The sequence below is a fragment of the Cyphellophora europaea genome (genome assembly GCF_000365145.1).
Source record: "Cyphellophora europaea CBS 101466 unplaced genomic scaffold supercont1.3, whole genome shotgun sequence".
Classification (NCBI taxonomy): Eukaryota; Fungi; Ascomycota; class Eurotiomycetes; order Chaetothyriales; family Cyphellophoraceae; genus Cyphellophora; species Cyphellophora europaea.
In genome coordinates, this window is record NW_008481809.1 from 533,495 (window position 1) to 555,662 (window position 22,168).

At 55.4% G+C, this 22,168-nt stretch overlaps 7 protein-coding genes across 7 annotated transcripts; 1 reads left to right on the forward strand and 6 right to left on the reverse strand.

Annotated features, from left to right (window-relative positions):
* Nucleotides 1–5,059: 5,059 nt before the first annotated feature.
* Nucleotides 5,060–7,660, reverse strand: HMPREF1541_03100 (uncharacterized protein; the record flags this gene model as incomplete). Its single annotated transcript, XM_008717452.1, has 1 exon — nt 5,060–7,660. The coding sequence occupies one exon, from the start codon at nt 7,658–7,660 to the stop codon at nt 5,060–5,062; it is 2,601 nt and encodes an 866-aa protein (XP_008715674.1).
* A 445-nt stretch (nt 7,661–8,105) lies between these two features.
* HMPREF1541_03101 (uncharacterized protein) lies at nt 8,106–9,858 on the reverse strand (the record flags this gene model as incomplete). Its single annotated transcript, XM_008717453.1, has 4 exons — nt 8,106–8,248; nt 8,300–9,370; nt 9,420–9,630; nt 9,697–9,858. 4 exons carry the CDS (start codon nt 9,856–9,858, stop codon nt 8,106–8,108), a joined length of 1,587 nt encoding a protein of 528 aa, XP_008715675.1.
* A 3,413-nt stretch (nt 9,859–13,271) lies between these two features.
* On the reverse strand, nt 13,272–14,444 carry HMPREF1541_03102 (uncharacterized protein; the record flags this gene model as incomplete). Its single annotated transcript, XM_008717454.1, has 5 exons — nt 13,272–13,465; nt 13,576–13,898; nt 14,017–14,123; nt 14,189–14,344; nt 14,403–14,444. 5 exons carry the CDS (start codon nt 14,442–14,444, stop codon nt 13,272–13,274), a joined length of 822 nt encoding a protein of 273 aa, XP_008715676.1.
* Nucleotides 14,445–14,898: 454 nt separating this feature from the next.
* HMPREF1541_03103 (uncharacterized protein) lies at nt 14,899–16,115 on the reverse strand (the record flags this gene model as incomplete). The annotated part of the gene is made up of 5 exons (XM_008717455.1): nt 14,899–15,026; nt 15,074–15,234; nt 15,284–15,316; nt 15,362–15,416; nt 15,464–16,115. The coding sequence occupies 5 exons, from the start codon at nt 16,113–16,115 to the stop codon at nt 14,899–14,901; spliced, it is 1,029 nt and encodes a 342-aa protein (XP_008715677.1).
* Nucleotides 16,116–16,726: 611 nt separating this feature from the next.
* On the reverse strand, nt 16,727–16,956 carry HMPREF1541_03104 (uncharacterized protein; the record flags this gene model as incomplete). The annotated part of the gene is made up of 3 exons (XM_008717456.1): nt 16,727–16,778; nt 16,817–16,866; nt 16,921–16,956. The coding sequence occupies 3 exons, from the start codon at nt 16,954–16,956 to the stop codon at nt 16,727–16,729; spliced, it is 138 nt and encodes a 45-aa protein (XP_008715678.1).
* A 1,008-nt stretch (nt 16,957–17,964) lies between these two features.
* On the forward strand, nt 17,965–19,493 carry HMPREF1541_03105 (uncharacterized protein; the record flags this gene model as incomplete). Its single annotated transcript, XM_008717457.1, has 2 exons — nt 17,965–19,180; nt 19,240–19,493. 2 exons carry the CDS (start codon nt 17,965–17,967, stop codon nt 19,491–19,493), a joined length of 1,470 nt encoding a protein of 489 aa, XP_008715679.1.
* A 386-nt stretch (nt 19,494–19,879) lies between these two features.
* On the reverse strand, nt 19,880–21,479 carry HMPREF1541_03106 (uncharacterized protein; the record flags this gene model as incomplete). The annotated part of the gene is made up of 3 exons (XM_008717458.1): nt 19,880–20,309; nt 20,360–21,003; nt 21,063–21,479. The coding sequence occupies 3 exons, from the start codon at nt 21,477–21,479 to the stop codon at nt 19,880–19,882; spliced, it is 1,491 nt and encodes a 496-aa protein (XP_008715680.1).
* Between the last annotated feature and the right edge of the window lie 689 nt (nt 21,480–22,168).

Here is a 22,168-nt window from a genome sequence, read left to right on the forward strand (position 1 = left end):
ATACCGGCGGGGGCTGGGACTCGATCACAATGACGCACTTTGAATCGAATTGGGCAGTCGCGACACGCGACGCGACGGCATGATCAGCCTACAATCATGAAGATGCTTCGATATACAGGCAGAGAAATCGTTTGAATTTGGTGGGTCTCAATGCTTGTGTGAAGAGCATCATTCCTATACAAGGATCAAGGCGATTTTCCGACTTTGTGCCGAGTTCTTGCGACTATCATGCGTCTATGCCGACTTGTTTACTAGACGTCATATGTTGATGCAAGTCGCGTTCTCCAGATCAGTCTCGCCAGATCAGTTTGGCGACGGATCTCAGAGCACGTCGCGTGTGTACAAATATGTAGAAAATTCCCCGCCCCCAAAAAATTTCTTCTTCTGTTTTTCATAGTGCTCACTGAGACCAAGGCAGAAATGGGTCGTTCACGATTCCAGTACACACGAAGCTCGGCCACGTCCTCATGGACGTCGGCCGAGTCTTCTACTTACTCTGATCCTCTCAAACACTATCCCCCTCTCTCTTCCTCGTCCTCTGCCTCTTCCTCTGCCCCTTTCTCTTCCTCTTCTGGTGACAGTGACTCTGCTTACATGGAACCAGATCGACTCGCCATGAGCACCCCCAGCTCAGAACAGTCTTCCTCCCTCCTCTCTGTTCCCTCCCTTTCTCGTACGGCCGACCCCACCTACGCTCGACCCATCCTCACCGACCCTTTCTTCGACTCCAACCCTCCTCTTTACCACCACCCGGTTCTTGGGGAGTGTAAAGTAGGGACAATTCACTGTGAGTCTTCCCCAACCTTTCCTTCACGCACCTTGCTCATTCAAATCAGTCCCAAGAGCAGAACCATCTACTCCTGGATCCACTCCTCCCAGACACCGAAACCGGAAGTGGGCTCCGCCCTCCAATCTCCTCCCCGGTTTCGTCGACCCCGAACTTGGTGCCCCGTTCCACCTGCACCACGACCGTTACAAGCGACGGGTCGAATCCCAATCTCCCACCGAGCGACATGTCAACAACCCGATCGTTCGTCCCCGCCACCAGCCCGTCAAGCCTTGGTCACCACCACCCGGCATGTGGTGGTGGGACTACGAGAACGGTTACCCGAAGCCGGCCTACTACTAGCGGTGTAGGTCGTGCCGAGGGCCCGACAACAAGGTCGACATCTCCAAGCTCCCGTTCGCCGACCACCGGCTCGCTGTCCTTCGTCGCGAAAAGGAAGCAGCCCTGGCCCCTGTCGTCTCGTCCCCGCCTCCTCCCTCGCCTCCTCTCCCCTCTCCGGCCCCCCTGAACCTGGTTCAGCAGCTCAAGAGAGATCTCGAAAAGATGCGCCTGGAAAGACCGTTGCCGTCTCCGACCAGCTCTTTCGACTCTTTCGAGAGCTCATTCACCTTCAATGATCCGACCTCCAGCACAACCAGTGAGCTCGACAATGCTTTCCTGGAAGCCGACAGCTTTGACATCTCCGAGGTTCCCTGCTCCGACTCCGACGCTTCGTTCCCCTCCGTCAACGTCCCAGCATCGAACATGGTAACCGGCGACTGTCTCCGACAAGCTCCTTCCAACTGTCCCTGTGCTGGATTGACAACTACCACCTCCTCCTCTCCTGGATTTTTCTCCCGGTGCTGGTCTTGGATCAAGTCCTGGTTTTAATACCAAAACACCGTACCCCAGCGAGCGTCCGCCGCGCCTCCTGTCACTTGGCAAGCGGCTTCGGCAGCCACAATCAAACTTCACTGCCTTAGCGACCCCGATGGTTCATTGAAGTGAATGAATTCGACAATTTAGCTTCGCTCATCTCACCTGCTGGTCTTCTTCAACAAGTAGCCGTACTTGCCCCAGCAGTATCGCCTTACACCTTCATGGTTTGGCATGGCAGTTCCCACAATTCACCACTGCCGCCTGATGAGGAACCTGAGCAAGCGACCGTCGGCAATGCACTTCTGGTTCCCCAGCCAGACCAGTGCTATTTTCTGCTGTTATGCAATTGCTGTCATGCGATTGAATCTATGCTGTTATGCATTTATGGGAGATTGGGATTCGACCTTGTAACGTACTTTTGACTCAACTTTGCTGACGATTGATATGGCTTTGGGCCATCTTTGGGTTTTACTTCGGTTGAGCGTCACTGTCATCCAATACCTCTATCAGTCATCTTGGAGGTTTGCGTCTGGATTTGGCAACATGTCTGCAGCTCCTGTCCACGCTTCCGCTGCACCAAAGATTTGTTGGCCTTGCACTGCTGACTGTCTTGTCAACGTTCATTTGTCACGTCTCTAAGTCGCTTGGACTTGGCCTGCCATCAGCTTTGCGACAGCGGTGCAAGACATCCCACAGCCTGCGTAGGCTTCCTACTCGCCCTTCGAGCATTCGACAACGGCTTTTCTATAGCCATACCGGCGGACAGTCCATCTCCACTCCTACCGCTCTTCGCTCCACCATAAGCAATGTCTTGCAGTCGTCTGGAAACAACTCATCGCCACACTGCACTCCTTCAGACATCTCGCTGTCTGCTTTCCCATTTCGCAACATTACTCCTCGCCGCCAACATCACAGGCGTATCCACGAAGCTCTGGACTGTCTCGCGCCCATTGCACCATGGCACCCACGCAGCACCCCAGCTGCCTGCCATTCCACGTTGTGGCCGTACCTGCGGCAAAAGGAACGTCGCCTGGTACGGCCCAGGAGCTCGTGATCTCCGAAAATCGCCTTATGGGCGTGGGGAGTAGGAGCCGGCCGACTGTGCCGTACGACAAGGAGCGGCGCCTCTTGTCGTGCGGTGCGGTCCAAGAGCTCGTGTTCTCTAATCGTCTTATGGACGTGTGGCTGAGTGTCGGGATCATCCGAAAGTCCCCTTGATGGGCTGGCCTCCGACAGGTCACGATCGATTCCTCGACCACGAGGCGAACCGACCGGCCGAACCTCGACCCCGAGGCGAATCGTACGCGGTAGGTGTGATCAGCAGACATGGTGGAGGCAATAAAAAGAGATGGGGTTTGGTTGGTTTCACTGGGCCTGCTGATGGTGATTGAAGCTTGGAGTAGAAGACTGTGACGACGGAGCACTGACGTGGGTGGTTGGGTGGGTTCAGTGCTCACTCGCTTATGGACTTGGATCTGGACTACGACGACTTTTATCAACCGCCGCTGGAGTAGTGTGCCACAAGGCCTGGGAAACCTCGTGGTCGCCACACCCCTCTCTGGACTCGCGGTACTCAACGTCTCGGCGCCTCGGCTACCTCGCGTCACGACGTTCGACTTTCATTCACCCGCTGCTGAAGCATAAGTCTCGCCGCCGACAGGAGCCTAGGAAACTCCTCGTGACACATTGGGGTTTTCGCTTCCGGACTTTGCAGCACCCACATTTGCGGCTCGGCACGTGTGGCACCGGTGTTTGGGAGAGCACCTGTTTGCCACATGACCATGATCGAGCGCGTTTTGTGTTCACGACAATCACCAGCAAAATTTACCACCGGGCACAAGACTGACAGGGTTTGGGACACCCATGTTGTCAGGCCGTTTGTGTGCCGCGAAGATGGCTACCGCTGTGTGTGCCACATGGACAATCGACAGCAAATTTACCACCGGGTACAACCACTGGCAGGGTTTGGGAGGACCCACAATGTCAGTTTTGGTCTGTGCCGTGAAGATGGCTAACCGCTGTTTGTGCTATCGACAATCTTGCCGCTGGAGGGATCGCAGTCACAGAATGATTACAACGACATTCGAAGATGTGGTTTTTCGTTCGACGATAACAGATTCTTTCGAAATCGATCCCTTCCGGACTTGCGGCAAAATCCCCCATGGGCTTTACGCTGGTTCTTTGGAAACCACCACTCCTCTCACGGGTTTTTGGAGTCCCCGTGACGAGTGTCTCGTGGTCCTATTCGAGAACGCGAAGAGCCCGCTCACCGCTCAGGTTTTGTCGTGCTGAGCATTTTTGCTTACTCTGCTGTAAGTGTTTGAGAGGTGTTGCATAACACGTGTCTCATTGGAGCAAGGTATGGGCACACCGAACTTTTTTTTTTGGAAGCTGGTTCATGGCAACTCGACTTTTGGTTCCTTCTATCGATCAGCAAAAAGGGCGGTAGTGTGTCGGCGCCCCCCAACCGATGCCCTCTTGTTGCTTGCATCGTTCCGGAGTGAGGACCCGGACACTGGTGACAGGAGCGAAATTGGCCGCCCTCGTGAAAGCTGATCGACCAAGCCACATCATTTCGACAAGATTAGACAATGACACACGAAAGGAACGGGTTGAGTTGCAACGGAACTAGATGAGGGCGAGCCAGTCGTTTTCGATGCCATAGGTGCGAAACGGACCATCTGGGGTGGTCTGAATGTGCCCTTCGTCCCCGCCTCGCTAGCGGGTCGGAGCATAATTTGGGTGGCAAGCCTGGCTGGTCGCAACTATCGCAACACATGAACCAAAAAGGGTGGTGGATGTGCGTGTTGGAGACATGGAGGCGTCTCAGGATGGATACGGTTTTAGTGCGTTGGTCTTGTGTGTGTTTTTCTTTGGTATTGTTGGGCAACTATTATCTGGCGGTTTCAGGGGACGTTGAGGTGGCGGAGAGCTGGGTTACTTCTAGCCTCGATGCAGAGAAGAGCATCTGGCGATATGGGTTGACTGAGCGAAGGTTGTCCGGGCTTGCTCGTGGCTCTGAGGTACTCACGACTCGTGGTGTGGATGGTTGCAGAGAGAGTGGCATGCAGTTTGTTGAAGGAGAAGAGAGAGAAAAAAATGAAAGATGTGCTGGAGGGTGTAGCGCCCCTTCGGTTGCTACCAAACAAAAAACTTCTTTGGTTTTGGGGTGTGTCGCTGTGTCTTGCGTGATTTCGTGATTTGTGGAGATGTAGGCTGAATTGACTTGTAAGAATGGATATGAGAATGGCAGGATCTAGCAGGCAGGGAGGCCCATGGGGCGTAAACGATGGCTACGGTACCTACAGGGCACGCAATGCAGGCCCCAGGGCAAGAGACAGACAGACACACAGCCGGAGGGGGGAAACAAAAGTCGATGATGATACTCATACATTCTGTATTAGCGAATTCCAATTAAAAGCCGAAGCTGTCCAGCAAGCTGTCGCCACTCGGCTCCGCGAACTGCGTGGGTGGAGGTTTCTTCTTGGGCGCAACTCCCAACTGTGCCTCGTCCTCATTCCGGATTTCCCTTCCAACACCGTCTTTCTCCTCCTCGCTGTCGCTGTCGCTCTCGCCCCTCTCCAGCACACGCAGTCCAGCCAACATCTCCTGCGCCCAAGTCTTGAGCGCCTCATCATCACCCTCGGCCTCATCGTCCTCCGCGGGTTTTGGGAGGACGGTCGCCTCGAGCAGCTCGCGCAACATCTTCTCGCCGTCTGGGTGGTGGTGATAGACCCTTGAGATCACGATCGCCAATTGCAAGTCCCGCACTTGATTGACGCAGACGTTCACGGCAGCTTTCAAGTTTCCGGCCAGCACGAACCACGCGGCGCCGTACTCGAATCTCCGCTTGCTGAGCAGCGCGTAGGCATTCTTCAGAGCCGTCTGCCGCCACCGCGGCTCGGCAAAGTTGTTCGCCAGCAGTTTCATGGTGTTGTCCCGCTCGCGGACGCCGATGGCCGTGCGCCACAAACCTTGGACGACTGTCTTCTTGCCGAGGGCGAAATACAGTAAGGAGCTCTCGACCGGGTTACGATCTTCTCGTTTGGTGAATTCGGCGCGCGCGACGTTTTCGGTCTGCTCTAGCAGCGCTTCGCGTTCCGAGAGCCACATCAGGAGGCCGCAGGCTCGTGCGCGGGGCCAGGTGAGGCGACCGACACCACCGTAATAATCGTGCGTGAGTGTAGTGAGAATGTCTTGAGAGGTGGAATGAGATGCGGACAGGATTGCATGCCAAGCGAGTGGTGAGGAGAGGGAGGAGAAGAGGGCGAATAGATACTGGTGCCCAGCCTGATCAACAGCGGCTGGGGCAAAAGCCTTGTCTAAATCATTGTTGGAGGGTGGTTGTGGGATCCAGACTTCAACGTCATCATTAGCATACTCAATAGCAAAGTGGCCCTCGCGCTCGGAGGAACCAGAGTCAAGTGGCTTTAACCGGACAGGCTTCTGCCGTTTCCGAAGTGGTATGGCATCGCGGCCCGGGAGAAGCTGCAAAGAATCGTGAAGAAGAACGATGGCATAGTCTTCCGCATAACAAATGTCGAGAATGTCGCTATCGAATGTGCGTGATGTTTGAATGGTGAGAACATTTCCGTCATCGACGTCTTCGATGGAGAAGATGTTGGCATCGCGGATTGTCCATGTCAGAAGCTGGTCGCCGGCTTTGTTGTGGATTATGCCGTTTACAGGTTCCTCGTGACCGGCCCATGATGCAGACTGCTGAAGTCGCTCTCGGCGAGTCGCGGTGTCGAACAGGCCAGCTATGTGAGCCTCGTAATGAGACACTGTGCCATCAAAGGAGTGTACAAGGAGGGAGATTGACGACGGTGCGTTTCCCCCAGCAAAAGTGCAAAATTGAACATGTTCGCCATCAAGATGTGCCTTTTCCAGTAGCGACAGGTCAACATTGTCTACATGCGCCACGTTGAAGACTTCAGCAGGAGCTTTGTTCTTGCACCCGGCATTCTCCAAGCCCCATGCAGACATGTGTCCGAGACCATCCAGAACGACGCAGATCTCGGGGCTGCGGTTCGCAATTTCAATCAAATGCTCCAGCGCATGATCGGCTTTCGTACTCGTGGTGTTTTCAACAGCCCTCTCAGTAGCATGTGAGAAGTCTCTGCTGTCCAGGATGAAAGCATAGCGCCGTTTACTGATGGACCCTTGGCTCAGCCTCCGTGGCTGTATGGTGGTATTGGTGTCAATGGCTGCAACCTTCTGCATGACCGTCGCGGAATGGGGCTCCAGCTGAGCCCAGACGCGAACGTACCCGTCAGCACAGAATGTGTAAAGCAAGTTGTCGAGGTTTTGCTCCTGGTGCCATGGTTTCCGCCAGTGCATGTTCGTGACGGAGGATGGATGTGGGAGGTAAGAAACATCGAACCGGGTGCTGTCCGATTCATATGCTAGACGCCTCCAAATCTTGACTAGGCGATCGTGCTGGCCACAAGATGCAATCAGTCCGGCGTCGTGGGAGCAGTAAGCCAATGCCACCGGGTATGGCAGCTCCTGGTCCCAGACGACTCGAGAATCATAGGCAACGAACCATAGTTGCATACGGGAGCCTGCCAGCAGTAGTTCTTCCGCCGATGCCCATGACAATGAGTTGATGGTCTCAATTGTCGGTATCGATGCTCTTCTCAACTCTGGGTTCGAGTGTCTACCATTGACCTGGGTATCGTCTCCATTCATGGCACCATTCGTCGACCGCAAAGAGGTGGACAATACCCCTCCGTCTGGTCCGAGTGACTCCCATTTCAGAGTTCCCTTGCCAACGGGTTCATACACGTAGGCGGTGGTGGAGTTGCATGCAGCAATGCGCCCGGAGAACTCTTCGATGGCTACCGCATGCAAGGGCTCGCAATCGAGGTGGATCGTCTGAAGGATCGAGTACAGATCTGTGGTGATGACGATTGCGCTTCGGGACACGTATGCGGTAAGGCGGATGCCATTCCAGTATGCTGTACTGATGGCCTGCCTGCCAGCGTGCGGCCGGCCCGGAAGGATCGTTGGCATCAAGGCGCAGGTTGTCAGGCACTGCAAGTCTCGTCGACGCGCAGTGTTGGACGCGATTTCTCCGGGTGACGTCAAGGGCACCGCCGACGCCAAGACGCAGACTCATCCAGCTTGAGACAGCGACAGGATTGTTTTATGTTCACCTACGTTATCTAGGGAATTGCTGACTCTACCCGAGAATGCGATTGGGATGTGATCTATATGTGCAGCTGCAGCTGGGAGTAGCCTACCGAGCGAAAGCCGCACACTAGACTGTTCATTGGCAACAATCGATTTGGAAATATAGAGATCTGTCAAGCTAACCACAGGTACCAACTGCTGTACTGGGTGCACTCCTCTGAGTCAACCTGATAATGCATGTCATGCTGCTTGCTCAACCGTGAGCTGTGGAGTGGGAAGCAGAAACACTGTGCTCCTACTGTGCGAAGCCTGCATGAGTCAACCCTTACGCAGCCTTCTCGGAAAGCTCCGGCGCCTTGTTTGGAGCTGCATGAACCTCCTGAACTTCGCTATGTTCAATGTGCTGACCAAGTGCCTTGTGGGTCGCAGACTCGAGCTCGCGATATTTCTCCGCTTCGGACTCAAACACTGACGAACGTTAGTGCGCACTCAATAAAGCAACATGGGTTGGAAACTGACGGAAAGTCAACTCTTCGAGGGTCTTGCCGAATGTTTCCGGGAAGAGGAAGTAGATGAAGACGATCTCGAAACACAGGAAGCAGACGTAGACGAGCAGATATCTCCACTCTATATCCTTCAGTCCGATCGGGTTCACCTGTGCGCCAAAGGTACTGGCCGCGCGAGAACAGAGTTGGAACCACGTGATGCCTTTGGTGCGGGCATAGTACGGCCAGAGCTCGACCAAGTACACGTACGTCAGTGCGTTGTAGGCAATGTTGTAACAAGGTGTGTACAGGAAAATGAAGAAGATGGTGGCAATGCCAGCAGCCTCGGACTTGGTGATCATCTGGCGAGCCTGAGATGCCGTCCAGGCGCTGTAGCAGAGCAGCAGAGACACCGTACAGAGCAAGTACATCCGACGGCGAGGGAAGCGAGGCGTGATGCTGGCCAGCGTGAAACAGACAATCAATCCCCAGGCCTCACGACCGACACTGAACTTCAATTGGGTTTCCGAGTTCTCGATGCCGATCATCTCGAGGATAGGAACCAGATATTGAGAGATGAGAGCGTTTCCACTGAACTGGCAGAAAACCCCAAGCATACCTGAAACGAGTGCACGACGGCGCATGGCAGGAGATTGGAACATCTCCAGCCATCCACGCTTGCGACTTTCGTTCTCAATCTCGAGGGCTTTCTTGATCTCGGCGAATTCGGCGTGGGGCAATGGGCTGGAGGCGTCGCCCTCGGCGTGATATTTGATGAGGAGCTCAAGCGCTTCCTCCTGTCGGTCCTTCGATACGAGCCAACGTGGTGATTCGGGAATAGCAAAGACCGTCACCACCTGAATCACCGAAGGTGCAGCCTGTAGTAGTGATGGTAGTCGCCAACTCCAATTGCTCTGAATCTTCAGAGTTTGGATCACGATGCCGGCACCTAGGAGCGCGCCAACCGCGTAGAAGGCATTGAACATGGAACCCAGGAACTGACGCTCCTTCGGATGGCCGAGCTCGCCAAGCAGAGCTGATCCAGCGACAATAGCATAGACGATGCCGTGACCAAGGAACATTCGTGCGAAGATAAACATGGCAACTGTGACCTGTCAGTTTTGGGAAAGTCCGATTGGCAAGGGATTGCTCACGGTTGGTGGAAAACCCTTGCAGAATTGCGCCAATGATCATGACAACTGAGCCGAAAACGATCGAATAGCGACGGCCAACCCAGTCTGACAAAAGTGGCACGAAAGGTATGGCCGTGATTGCGCCGAGACTGTAGCAGGAGACGAGAAATCCGAGAATGGCACCGTCAGGTTCATTGAAATGCTCTTGCCAATAATCAAGTGCTTGGAGACCCTATGGTTCCGGGGTCAGTATGTCTTCGGACGACCACGATGGGGGCAGACAAGGAGACAGTCTCACATTCATCATTGACGAGTCGAAGCCACTGGTGCTTTCAATGAACATGGCAAATGGCACCAGCCAGAGATACAGACTGCGGAGGTTCCTCTTGCGATACCATGGTACCTTGTCGTTCTTAACGATGCCATCAATGATGGGACTGCTTCCCATGCCGCCAGCCATAGTGAAGGTTGTTGCTGTTAGGGACTGGTCTGGTGTAAAAGCTGAAGTCGGTCCTGGAACCAGCAGGACCCTGCGCAGTCTTTATCAGAACGGACTCGCATTATCCAAGGCGCTCGTAGCGAGCGAGCGGTGGCATGTTGCCCTCGCTAGCAGCACGTGTGGGTGCATCGCGGGGATGGATCATGTCGCTGCATGTTCCCCATGGAGCGTAGTGTGCTGCAGACCAGAATTGTCGACTTCGCGCGCAATAGACATCACCCCGTGTTCAGCCCATATTCGTAGAACCGACGTCTCCTTCACTCAATGCCACGGGTAATAAGGGTTGCATTCAAGCACTTGGCAACAGCAATTGAAATGGTCCCATGGCTTTAAGATGCCGGATTTGAGCCGGAGTAGTGTATTTCTTCCGGCTGACTATGGTCAAGCTCGTCAAGCTCGTCAAGGTCACTGGGTGGTGTTTTGGCACTAATCGAATTAGCCGATTAGCAGAGTCAGGAAAAGATAGAGAACCCTCGTCCAGACCGCATCGCCAAGGGTCACCAGCCAAACGAGCGAACTCACCGGTGGTAAATACGTCCAGACTCCCTGGGAGTCCGCCGGAAGTCAACCATTCCAAACTCCTGTCCCAATGCAGCTGGTCGTTTTGGGTCGACAGTCGCCCTGGCGGGATTGTGGTCTAGACGGAGACAAGATCATGCACTTCCCCACAAGCTCCGCAATCCAGATGAGATATTTGGGGCTGGCTTATGAGTATCATTGGCTCGCGTCGTGGATTCGTAGCGACACGGTGGGGAACAGCCAACTGTTCGGCATTCACTCTGTCGATCCTGCCGACGCGAGCACCGAGGCAAGCCCGCCTGGGCGCGCCAGGTGTCGAGACATGATCGTTTCGGTTAGCAGCCAACTGTGCTAAACAACAATGGGTCCTGGACACAACGCGACCGAGTTGTACACAAGGTCAACGAAGCTGTACTGCGGAGACAGCACATCGTTATTCTCCCTGCATTCACCGCGCGGATTAAGGCCTTTGCAGGGGGCTCGAGTATCTTGAAGCTTCGTCGGACGGAGTGATCTTCTCCGGTCACCTTCGGTAGCATGGTTTGACATGATCAGAGGGGGTGTTCATGCCTTATAGAACACCCTGTACGTGCTGCTCAAGGGATGACCCGAGCAGCCAAAGGTCTGAGCAGTAAAGACAATTATAGGGGAAGCGCTGGCTGACTTCGATTGCCGCTCAGTTGCCGGTCAGTTGCTGGGTAAAGATTTGTGAACCCCATTAGATACTATCCCGATTGCTGAAGAACGAGAAGAAGTTTCAGCCTCCATCGTCAGGCCCACTGTTGTACTTGCCCTAGAACGAGCATGCTTCGTGCCAAGTCAACGTCAATGTCAGCACACGACCTGTGTGGGGATGGTATATCCTAGCATGGCGGCTTCTACTCGTTACTTCCAATTAACGATAACCACTATGGCGAGGGGGATTGAAGTCACGCTGGATTCACTGATCAAGTGCTGATGGCCTCACAAAGTCTGACCCCGGACGACTCACGGCGGAGGAACTGTCTTCCGGGTCGGCCTATGCTAAACCCTTTTAGGAAAACAAGATTGCTTGGCAATGGCGTTTCTCAATCGACGGAGGACGGAGCTATTTCGGCAACTACACGCAAGCAGGTCGTCGTCTACAGCTTTCACTGCTTCATTCCAATGCATCGAGACTCAGAAGATGGCTAACAACAAAATGGTCCCTGTTCCGAAGTTGACATTTCTCTCGACGACAGGGCCGACACTCGATAATGTCAGCGCGAAAGAAATGCGCGCTCACACCACCAGAGCCAACTTTGCACGACGACGGATGCGTCGTGTAAGGGAGTACGCCAATCAAAAAAAGCGTGGCCCCCGTTGCGAGTCTCGACAGGGTAACGGAAATGGTCAGAACAGAGCTTCCATTCAAGTAGTCGGTCTTCCGCTCCCCATCTTCAGTCTTCCCGCATTGGGACGAAAATTGAACAGAGAAGATGCATTCTTCATGGATAACTGTAAGTCTGATACAGGATATCGCTTCTGCGAGTGCTCAATGCTAACTTGGGACCCCTACACAGTAACGCAAGCAATGGGAAACCTCCATTCGATGACAAGCATTCGAGCCTCGGACGCTACTCTAGCTCTGATGCAATCTGACTGGGCTCGCTTTCTTCCTGATCCTACCATGCTCGATGTCTCTCTGTACTTTGCCAGATATTTCTATGCAGCACGTTTGCAACAGCAGGCTCTTCAATTCGCTGTGGATGCGTACAAAGGCAGGGCCATACGATCTGTAAGGGGACATCTCACAGACGGGTCCAATGGTCTCAGTGATAGCCTCGTCGCAGCCATACTCACCCTGACAGTACTCGAGGTTGGTCTTGCTACACTATGCCACACTTCAGCGGCTTTCCTTGGGTTCATTCGGCTAATTCACCTGGTCTCTAATAGGCATCGGTAGGCAACGTTGCAGCGTGGAAAATCCATATTTCCGGCCTCATTCAGATCATCACGATTCGTTCGCGGAATTCAACCAATCCACCTACGTACTGGATATCACATGCTCTCCCACGGTTTGTACCTTTTTGCATCCCCATAGCCTCGTAACGCTGATTGTTGTCCAAAGCACTACCTTGCAGGGCCTTCTTCTTTTCACTCGCTATGACTCCACGTTATTGCCAACCATTGAGAAGACAGGCATATTCGACACAATGTTCTCTGCCCCGGCCAAGAAAGTAGCCTACCTCGTGCTCGCGAATGCGGAACGCGTAGCTGCCCTGCAGCATACCTACATCCAAAACCAAGAGCTCACCACGACTGAAGTATTACGCGTTCGTCACATCATCAAGTGTCTGCATGCCGCCATCGAGTTGAATAGTGCCGCATACCCAAGAGAGACGTTTCTTACAGCGATAGCCCTGTCGGTCAAGATCTTCCTCGAATACGTCCTATTTCACGCCACCGATACCGAAAAGCACTTCCAAGACACGGCTGTGCAACTGATGGAGGTCATGCAGAGACCCGAACAGCGAATTTGTTCTTCGCTCGCGCTGTGCGCTTCCCTGGAGTCGAACTTCTGGCAACATATGATGGGTGCCATTGCTGCGCCGGATGCTACGACCAAAGCGTTCTATACATCGAGACTTGAGCGAATGGCCGTCCCTTTGGTTCTTACATCGTGGTGCGATACCTCGCTCCTTCTGCAACGATTTTTCTGGATCCCGTCCGTCTTCTCGAGTCCATGCTACGAAATCATGTCGGAGATTCTGCACTCGGCAGGGAGCAGTGATGTATAACGTCATGTGTACAAAACTATTTATGCCGTCCATTCTCCGTTTTCCTTCGGGACCTTGTTGCAGCAGAAGTACTCTAGATACTTTGCCAACACACATTCACACCCACTGCTTGTTCCCGAAATGGGAAACGAAGGAACCGCCATCTCCATTCGCGACGCTCGCTTTCTCGTAGACCGAAATGACCGCCTTGACCGATTCCTCTGGAGTCATCGGCAGGCCCGAGAAGCTCGGCGAATGTTTCTGGAGCTTGGCTCCGAAGATCGCAAAGGCTTGCCTTTGTTGCTCCGTCACTACTCAATCACACACACCAGGTCAGCTGATCCCTCACTCTCAAACATTGGAGTTGGGGATCCAGGCAGGGGGAAAACATAGAAGGGAAGGAAAAAAAATTCAAACTTACGATTCTCTGGGTGAAAATGCCCCGTATCCACCACGCCGGGACTAATACTCATGAAAAGCACCCCCTGCCTGGCAAACTCGGCACTGAACTTGGCCACGACCATGTTGGTAGCGGCTTTGCCCACGCCGTAAGGCCCACTGGCTTCGAGCTCGTATTTTGCCACTAAATCCAGGTCGCCCATGCCCGACGAGATGAGGACGACCTTTTTCTGCTGCCCTTTGAGGATCAGGGGCGTGAAGAGGTTGAAGAGGTGGATGTTGCCGACGACGTTGGTCTTGCACTCGAGGAGGATCTCTTCTTCTAGCGCGGTGGGGTTTTTGCCCCTGTGATGAGACGTGAGTACGCTAGGAAGTTGACCACCGCATGTGATGAGGGTGATTGTGCGTCAAAAACATGGGATGTTTCGCTGGTGAAGGGCAAGCTGGGACGAAAGAAACTCACAGCTCCGCAAAGCCCACAAAGCCCGAGTCCCCCGGGAGGCGCGCGCCGTTGGCGATCAGGTAGTCGAGGCTGCCGCCCGTGATGTTCGCGGTGGCTGCGCTTGCCGCCTGTTTAAGATCAGTCCGCATGTATCCCCCTTGGAACTTAAAGGAGCGCAGCGAGGACAACTCACCTTCAGCGACTCATAGCTGTCCAGGTCTCCGTGCAGGATATGGACATTGCTTCGATTGATCTCTGCCGCCACCTTGGCTTCGGTGCTTTTCACGTCACGCACCAGGCCTATGACGGTGTTGGACGGATCGGCGGAGAGTTGCTTCAGGAATTCGAACTGTTGGAACGGGGGGTGTGAGCTGGGGGGTGACTTGGGTGTAAAGGATGAGGCTTACGCCGATGCCTTTTGAGGCTCCTGTGATGGCATATGAGGGCATGCTGGTACCGGGTTGAGAAACTACTGGGAAGATGTGCCTGTGTTGGGACGGGTTGTGGTTTTAGCGATAGGGGTTGGCTGGGTCGAGCAGGGTAGAAAGCGTAGGTAGCTGCAACACGCATTTTATATCTAGGGCATGAGTCCACTCCAGCCCGGAGCTCATCCCGCAATGCTCCTGTGATTAGAAATCCTTTCTCAACAACTTTCGTCCTGACCGTTTCGAAAGATCCGGTATGTTGTCAGTGGTGCTAATCAAGCATGAGTTGTGCAGGAATGCCGTCGATGCCAAGCCATCTGAATTCCCGTATCGCGTTAGCAGCAGCGGCCGTGGCGTCAGTGTCGCCCGGAACTTTAGTCTCTCTTCATCCGCCACGATACCCTCGTTTCGCACTCCCATGATCCTCTGCGTCACTGCCAGAGGCCCGCCCGTACCTCATGATGCTAAGCTGACGTATCTATAGCTCCAGAGGGAGTTTGAACAACTTGATAGCGTTGCTTCTTCCAACCACCTCCTTCTGATCTCCTGGCAGGGACACCGACTTCCACCAGTCCTGACCAGCTTTGACCGTGTCGTACGGCGTATCTATCAAAGTCAGCAGCTATAGCTTTGCTCTGACTTGGAAACCCCACCAATCGAGTACAACACCCGGTCAACTCCCAATTGGTCGATCACGAACTTCAGATTCGGCGTGCTGAAGAAACCCGACGTTGTGATGTGGACATTTCTAGCGAAATAGTAGCCATAGTCCTCCTTTGATGGTCTAGTCGCCTTTTTGCTCGGCTTGTTGTACCTATATGCATGTCAATTCCTGTCAGACCTCGTTGGTGTCGACGACATACCAGGAGTTGGCACGCCACAGGTTGAATGGAATGCTAGACAACGTGAGCACTGCTCGTCTCAGGGGCAGAGCCGCTTACCCCTCCCCCATATGGCCCGCCACAATCTGAACGTCGGGATATCGATCGAAGACTCCTGTCTCCTGTCAGCCCCCAACTTCGCAGCAGCACAAATCTGCTCACCAGAAGAGATGACGGCGTAGAGATGAAAACTCAAATCCAAATGGAATTGCACGGCGGCACCAAGTAGGTGAGTCCGCGGCGCGTACGATACCTCACTTCCAGGCTTGATCTCGACCAACGGCGGCCACCGCGGGTGGAAGTATACCGGAACGCCTAGTTCTTGCACCGCCGCCCAGAAAACGTCGTACTCTTCCTCGTCATAATACTTCCTCCCTTTCCCGTCGTTGCCCGTGCTCTGGAAATCATTAATCATAGCGCCGAACATGCCCAGCCCCACCGCGCGCTTCAACTCTTCCGCAGCTTGTGTTGCATTATGCATCGACAAGGCCGCCAGGCCGCCAAAGCGCGTTGGATGCTTCGCCGCCTCCCCGGCCAACCAGTCGTTGGCCGCCCTGGCCGTCTGCTCCGCCACCGCCGGGTCAGGTTGTCCTTGTGGCCCAGGAGAGGTGAGCGAGAGGAGCATGTATTCGACACCCTCCGCGTCCATGTGGCGGAGGCGCTCCTCGAGGTCGCCCAGCGTCACGGCATGGCGCTGCACGGTCTCGTTCGTCACCTCCTGACCAGGATTGAGAAACTGCACGGCTTCGGGCAGCGTCCAGATCGAGCCCGGGTCGATGGTGGCTTCTTCGATGGCTATCGTGCCGCGACCCATGGTGAGTGACGGTAGAACAAGTAGCGCGAGCTGGGATAGGAGCATGGCGGCAGCTATATCTGGTTCGAGACTCAATTCTACGGTCGAAAACCCAATGCGTCCGAAGAAGCCAGCATTAGGCATGTGGCTTTTTCATTTTGAGCCATTAGCAGCATGCCATCAGCCAAGGGTACTGGAGTGTTTGCCAATAATGCCAATGGCCTCACGTGTATTGTGAATGCGGGGAAGCCGGCAATTCATATCGGTCGGTAGCATCATGCCGCCAGACTCGCACCGCTGCATCTTACTTTCTGGAGTCTTGTTGGGGGGAAAGACTCCAGCTTGTAAGCAGTGACAGGTCGTTACCAGTCGCCCGTGGCATAGACGAAGTTAGCCGACGTCTCTCGTCCCTGGTCTTGGCAGGGCAGCATTGCGTTTTGGTCGTCGCCGGGTCAAGGCTTTCATCTCTACGACCTCTGACGTGCAATGCTGATGTCCTTGTCACTGCTCTACTGAATCCAGAATACTAGGGACGACAACGGACAGATGCTCCGCGATCGCAGCCGGGCCCTTGTCAGCTTAAAGTTCGTGGGGTATAGCGTACGTTACTATCCCGGGGTTGGTGGCGCGGGCTATCGCTTGGATCTGTTCAGCCTCTGCAGGAGTGCACACCGAGGCACAGAACTGTTTGTTTGGTACTGCACTGATAGAGCTTCACATACAAGGATATTCGGTTGATTCTGGCGGGCAGTCTCGGCCACATCCTCGACTCCTGGGCACTACTGTCAAACCAAAAACAACTATAGGCAGCCAAGAGAAGACTCACGCTCGCAGTTTGCAACGTGACATATGGTATACTCATGCTGCACCTGTGCTGTGAGCTGTCCCACCAGTCAATATGCTCGTTCCGGTGCGGTGTTGACAGTCACAGGTCTGAATGGCCCTGTTGGTTGGGGTACTGCCACGGCTGATGTGGGAGCAGTAGGTTTGGATATCCGTTCAATGTGTCTTGTTCGTGAGGGTGAAGTCACTTTGGCTCATACAGTGTATTCGCGAGCGTCAAGGTGTCAGCGGCGATTGATCGCACCTTTGTTCCAGCGTGATAACGTCTGGTTCGGCGCAACAATCAGGGCTGAGAGCGAGGGCCACCCCCACCTAAAGGTCCCTGGACACGGCGCGCGGGATACAATGGCACAGTGGTTCCCCACAGACAAATCGACAAGTCCAGGAGCGGAACACCATTTGTGGCTGGATGAGCAAGTGAATCTATGCCTTACCACACACGATCTCAACAACACCTGCCGTGTAGGGTCACATCGTGGATTGGATCATGCCAAACCCCTTGTGCGAAGCATCAGACATTGCACAAGCTCATGCAAGCAATATTGGTGCCTGCTCGCTACGACTAGGGGTTCTCCAACTCAGCGTACCCCCGGCATGGAAGCATACGCCCCAGCCAATGACCCAACGTGCTTGGAGTCGTGCCGGCGTATACAAGTACCGCGCGGCGGGAACTCTGTCAGTCGTTATCAGTGATTATCTCAAACTTGCCGTTCTTATTGCAACATTGAATCGGCGTCATGATGCATGATCTGGGATACCGGAACTACCACCCACTCCTCTCATGCTATATCGGCTCGCCGCTAGTATGCGACACGCTCCTTGCGAGGGGTGCTTGGGTCGATTATCTGCAAGGCCAGAGAAAGATAAATAAGCGCCTAGTACTCACCGGCAATTGACGCGCCAGAGCTAGGGCACAACACACCAGCTCACGTAGCAACTTAGCATCACATAACCCCCCAGTGAACAGGACCCCCACCAGAGTCGAACAACCCTCATCGAGGATCACGCCAACATCACCACCACCACCATGCTCATCAACCCCCAAACCAACCTCCCTCCCATCCCTCCCGCCGCCGAAACCTTCCCCTCCGCCACATCCACCACCCCCTTCTGGCGCACCCCACCCCACCCCCTCGACACCCACCGCTCCACGCCCACCCTCCCCCCCAAAACCGACATCCTCATCATCGGCGCCGGCATGACCGGCATCTCCCTGGCCTACCACCTCCTCCGGTCCCCCTCCCCCAACACCACCAACACCACCACCACCACCGGCCCAACACCCACCATCACGATCCTCGAAGCCCGCCAACTCTCCTCCGGCGCCACCGGCCGCAACGGCGGCCACGCCAAACTCCCCTTCTGGCACCTGCAGCACCTGCACAACCACCACTCGGCCGCCGAGGCCGCCGAGCTAGGCGCCTTCCAGCTCGCGCACCTCGCCGCTTTGAAGGCAGTCGTCGACAAGGAAGCCATCGCTTGCGAGCTGCTCGTGACGCGCAGCTTCGACGTCTACATGCGGCGCGACGTCTGGGAACGCCGCGTGGCGGACGTGGCGGCGTTGCGGAACGCCGGAGGCCGGGCGGCGGCGGAGGTGCTGCGGGAGGTGCAGGTGTTGGATGCGAAGGAGTGGGGCGAGGAGGCATTGGCGCGGATTACGGGCGTGGAGGGGCCGGTGGCGGGCGCGTTGGCGGTGCCGGCGGTGAGTCTTTGGCCGTATCGCTTTGTGTGTGGGCTGGCGGAGAGGATCTTGGGGGAGGTGAATCTGCAGACGGGGACGAAGGTGGTGGGGGTGAGTGAGGGGGTGGATGGGGACGGGTATTACAGTGTCAAGACGACGGAGAGGGGGGAGGTCAGGGCTAGGAAGGTCGTGTTCGCCACTAATGCGTATACGGCGGGCGTGGTGCCGGCGTATGAGGGGGTGATTGTTGGCTTGAAGGGGACGGCGTGTAAGGTTAATAAGAAGGGTGGTGCGCCCAGGGGACAGGTCAGGACGTGTACCTACAACATCTTCAAGGAGGATGGCCAGGTCGATTACCTGATCCATCGGGCGGATGGCGGCGCTGTCGTCGGCGGCGCAAGGGAGGCATACCCCGCGGATCTGACCGAGTTCGTCGGCACCATGGACGATGCCACCCTCCTGTCGCCGGACAAGGCCAGGGAGTACTTCGAGCGCCGCATGGAGACCGCCTGGGCCGACTGGAAGGAATGTGGTGTGGAGATCGACAAGATCTGGACGGGCAGTAAGTTGATTCTCTCCCCTCCCCAACCTTGGTACATCACTGACACACAGCCTCTAAAGTCATGGGTGGCACCCCCGATGGCTACCCGCACATAGGCGCCGTTCCAGGCAAGGAGAACCAGTACATCTGCGCCGGCTTCAACGGCGCCGGCATGCCGCATATCTTCCTGTCGGCGGAGGGCCTGGCGAGGATGATTCGCGACGGAGCCGCGTTTGAGGACGTCGGCATCCCAAGCATCTTCAAGGCTAGCGAGGAGAGGATGAGGGAGGGGTGGCCGGCGGATAAGTTCACCAAGCCCAAGGGGCTGCGGTGAGGCGGGCGGGGGAGATGATTACGCCGAGGGTGTGAGTACTGGGGCGTTTAAGAAAGGTCGTGGCGAGCTCCCCAAAATCACTGCTAGTGATACCCATACACCATATGCTTTCCCAAGAGATGTGCTGTATGCCCTGCGGGGTCCAAGGATTGCTGCAGGTTAGTTCAGATAGTCCAGACAAGTCGGTCCACGCCCATGGTTCAGCGAGTGCCTGTCAATTGGGCTGACCGATGGTGGTTTTAGAGTGCCTTGTTCATGTATAGACGGTGGGAGAAGGACATCTGTCTAATTTTTCCGCTCCTGGGCGAGCAAGGAAAACTGACCTCAAGGCCCTTCGCACACACGTTACCCACTCAAAAAGAGTCGAGCAGTGTCCTCACAAACTCCTAACTCACCTCCCGCACCCCCTCAACATCCACCCCCTTCCCACCCGCCGCCGCCTTGCTTTGCGCCTGTGCCGCCGCCAACCGCTCCTTCTCCTCCTCGGACCTCAAGACCTCGTCGTCGATCTTGCCTTCGACGCGCATCTTCTCTTCCACATCGTGCGGCACGATAACATTGCTCTCCGTGAAGTAGTTGGTCTCCAGAATCTTCCGCCACAGAATGTAGACGATGGCGATACTTCCCAGGAAGTACAGGATCAGCTGCAACGTGCTTTGGCCGCGGAACACCACGCCCTGCCCGCCAAGAATGAAGGAGAGGAACATGCCCAGGGAGGAGTAGAACTTGAAGAGGCCGGCGACTTTGGAGAGCTTGTCGGGGTCGTTGGTTGTGGACGAGAGGGTGTACTCGGTCACCATTTGGTAGCCGGCGTACCTGTTCTTCGTTAGCACTGCACAAATTAGTTTCAGGTGCTTATAGCATACGTCGTCCCGAAGCACCAGTAGATAATCAGCATCGGCACCCAGATCGTATGGTCCGTCCAGTCCCACGCGCGAGGCGCCGAGGAATCGTCAAAGCCATTCTTCTCAACCCACCCCACCAGGCCCGCCGCACCACCGCACGCGATGGTTCCGGTAATCGCAATGCCTAGAAAGCCACGCTGACGGCGCGAGGCAATGCGCTTGCTGTCCAGGACCTTGGTCAGCAGTGGCGGAACGAACATCTGAATAACGTTAAACATCAGGTTGTTGAGCGCACGCGTCCGCAGGTTAAAGGCGCGGGAGTTGACGGAGCTCAGCAAGCCGAGGGCCATCTCGCAGCAGAACATGGGGATGGCCAGGATGAGGTAGCGGGGATCGACGGCGGCGACGGCCATGCCTTTCAGTTCGGCGACGAGCGACTTCTTGGGGAAGATGGCGATGTGGGAGCCGTCGTCGCGGACGACTTTGGAGGGATGCACGATCAGGAGAGCGGCGATGAGGATGGCGGCTGATTGGATGAGGATGAAGGCGATGTAGACCCCGGTCGAAACTCCTACTGCCGCGGTGGCTTCAAAGTTGGACCCGAAGGCGATCGAGGCGCCGACTGTGGCGCCGACTGAGCGAAGGGCCCATTGGATGGAAATATACTGCGGGAGACCATGGTTGGCACAGGCAATTCCAAGATCTAGGAGAAAGAGCAACTTACCATGGCCTTGTGCTTCTCCTCCGGGTAGCAGAACTCAATATACGCTCCAGTCGTCCACAGGAAGGCTCCCGAGATGCCGCTCACCACCCCAGAAACGTAGACCAGCCAGCTGTTGCCGGAGCGGTCGTAGTACCACAGGCCACCGATATAAAAGGGATAGCCGACGGCGCCGATGATGAGGCAGATGCGCGGCGTGAGCTTGTGCAGGACGAAGCCCACGACCAGCGAACCAAAGGCCAAGAAAATGTAGATGATGGCGTTGACGTTGTTGGCGACCTCGAGAGACGACGGCTTCCCTCCACCGGCTCCCAGGCCCGTGATGGCTGAATACATGCCGGGCAAGCAGAAGAGCATGGCGCCGACAACCAGGTTCTGGTTGAAGGGCCGGCTCAGACGGAGCTTCTCCTTGGATAGCATGGCGTTGGTTCTTGAAGTCGAGCTGTGTGGTTCTCGGAAGCCTCAATCTCGAACGAGGTCAGTCAGGAACGAGGCCTGCCAGAATACAGGACGGTGGTCTTATACATGCTGTTCCAGCATCACGGACACTTGCCGGTCCCGGCAGCTTATCAGCGGAGCCACACGGTTGCTGAGGGTGTGTGTTAGCTGGGCAGCTTCTACCAAGTGCACGGGAATTCCTGCGGCGGGACCGGTCGCTAACGCGCAAGGTAGGCACAGACGTTTACGCGTGGTGCTCCAGCACATGGGCCATGGCATGCTTGGGACCTCAGGATGGATACCGGAGCTGCAGATCAGTCTCGAAGCGACGGATGCTATCATTATCTCGGCGGACATGTGCGAGATTGTTGACGGAGCATCGCTGCTTGGCTGAGAGGGTAGCGGGAGATGGATCCTGCCTGGGGTCCACGTGGGTGAACATACTGCCCGGGCCGGTTGCGACTTCGCTTGAGAGTAGATGATAGCATGGCTGTGACATTCGGTAGCTAGAGGGTATAGAAGAAGCTACAGAAGCTGTACTGGGTAGAAGGGAGGTATTGTAGAAGAAGAATGCGCCTACGCTTAGCACCAGTACGAGCGACTCCATGGGGGCTACTATAGGCGGGATTGTTTCCGCATAACGCCGCGCCCGTCAAAGACAGACCGAGAAC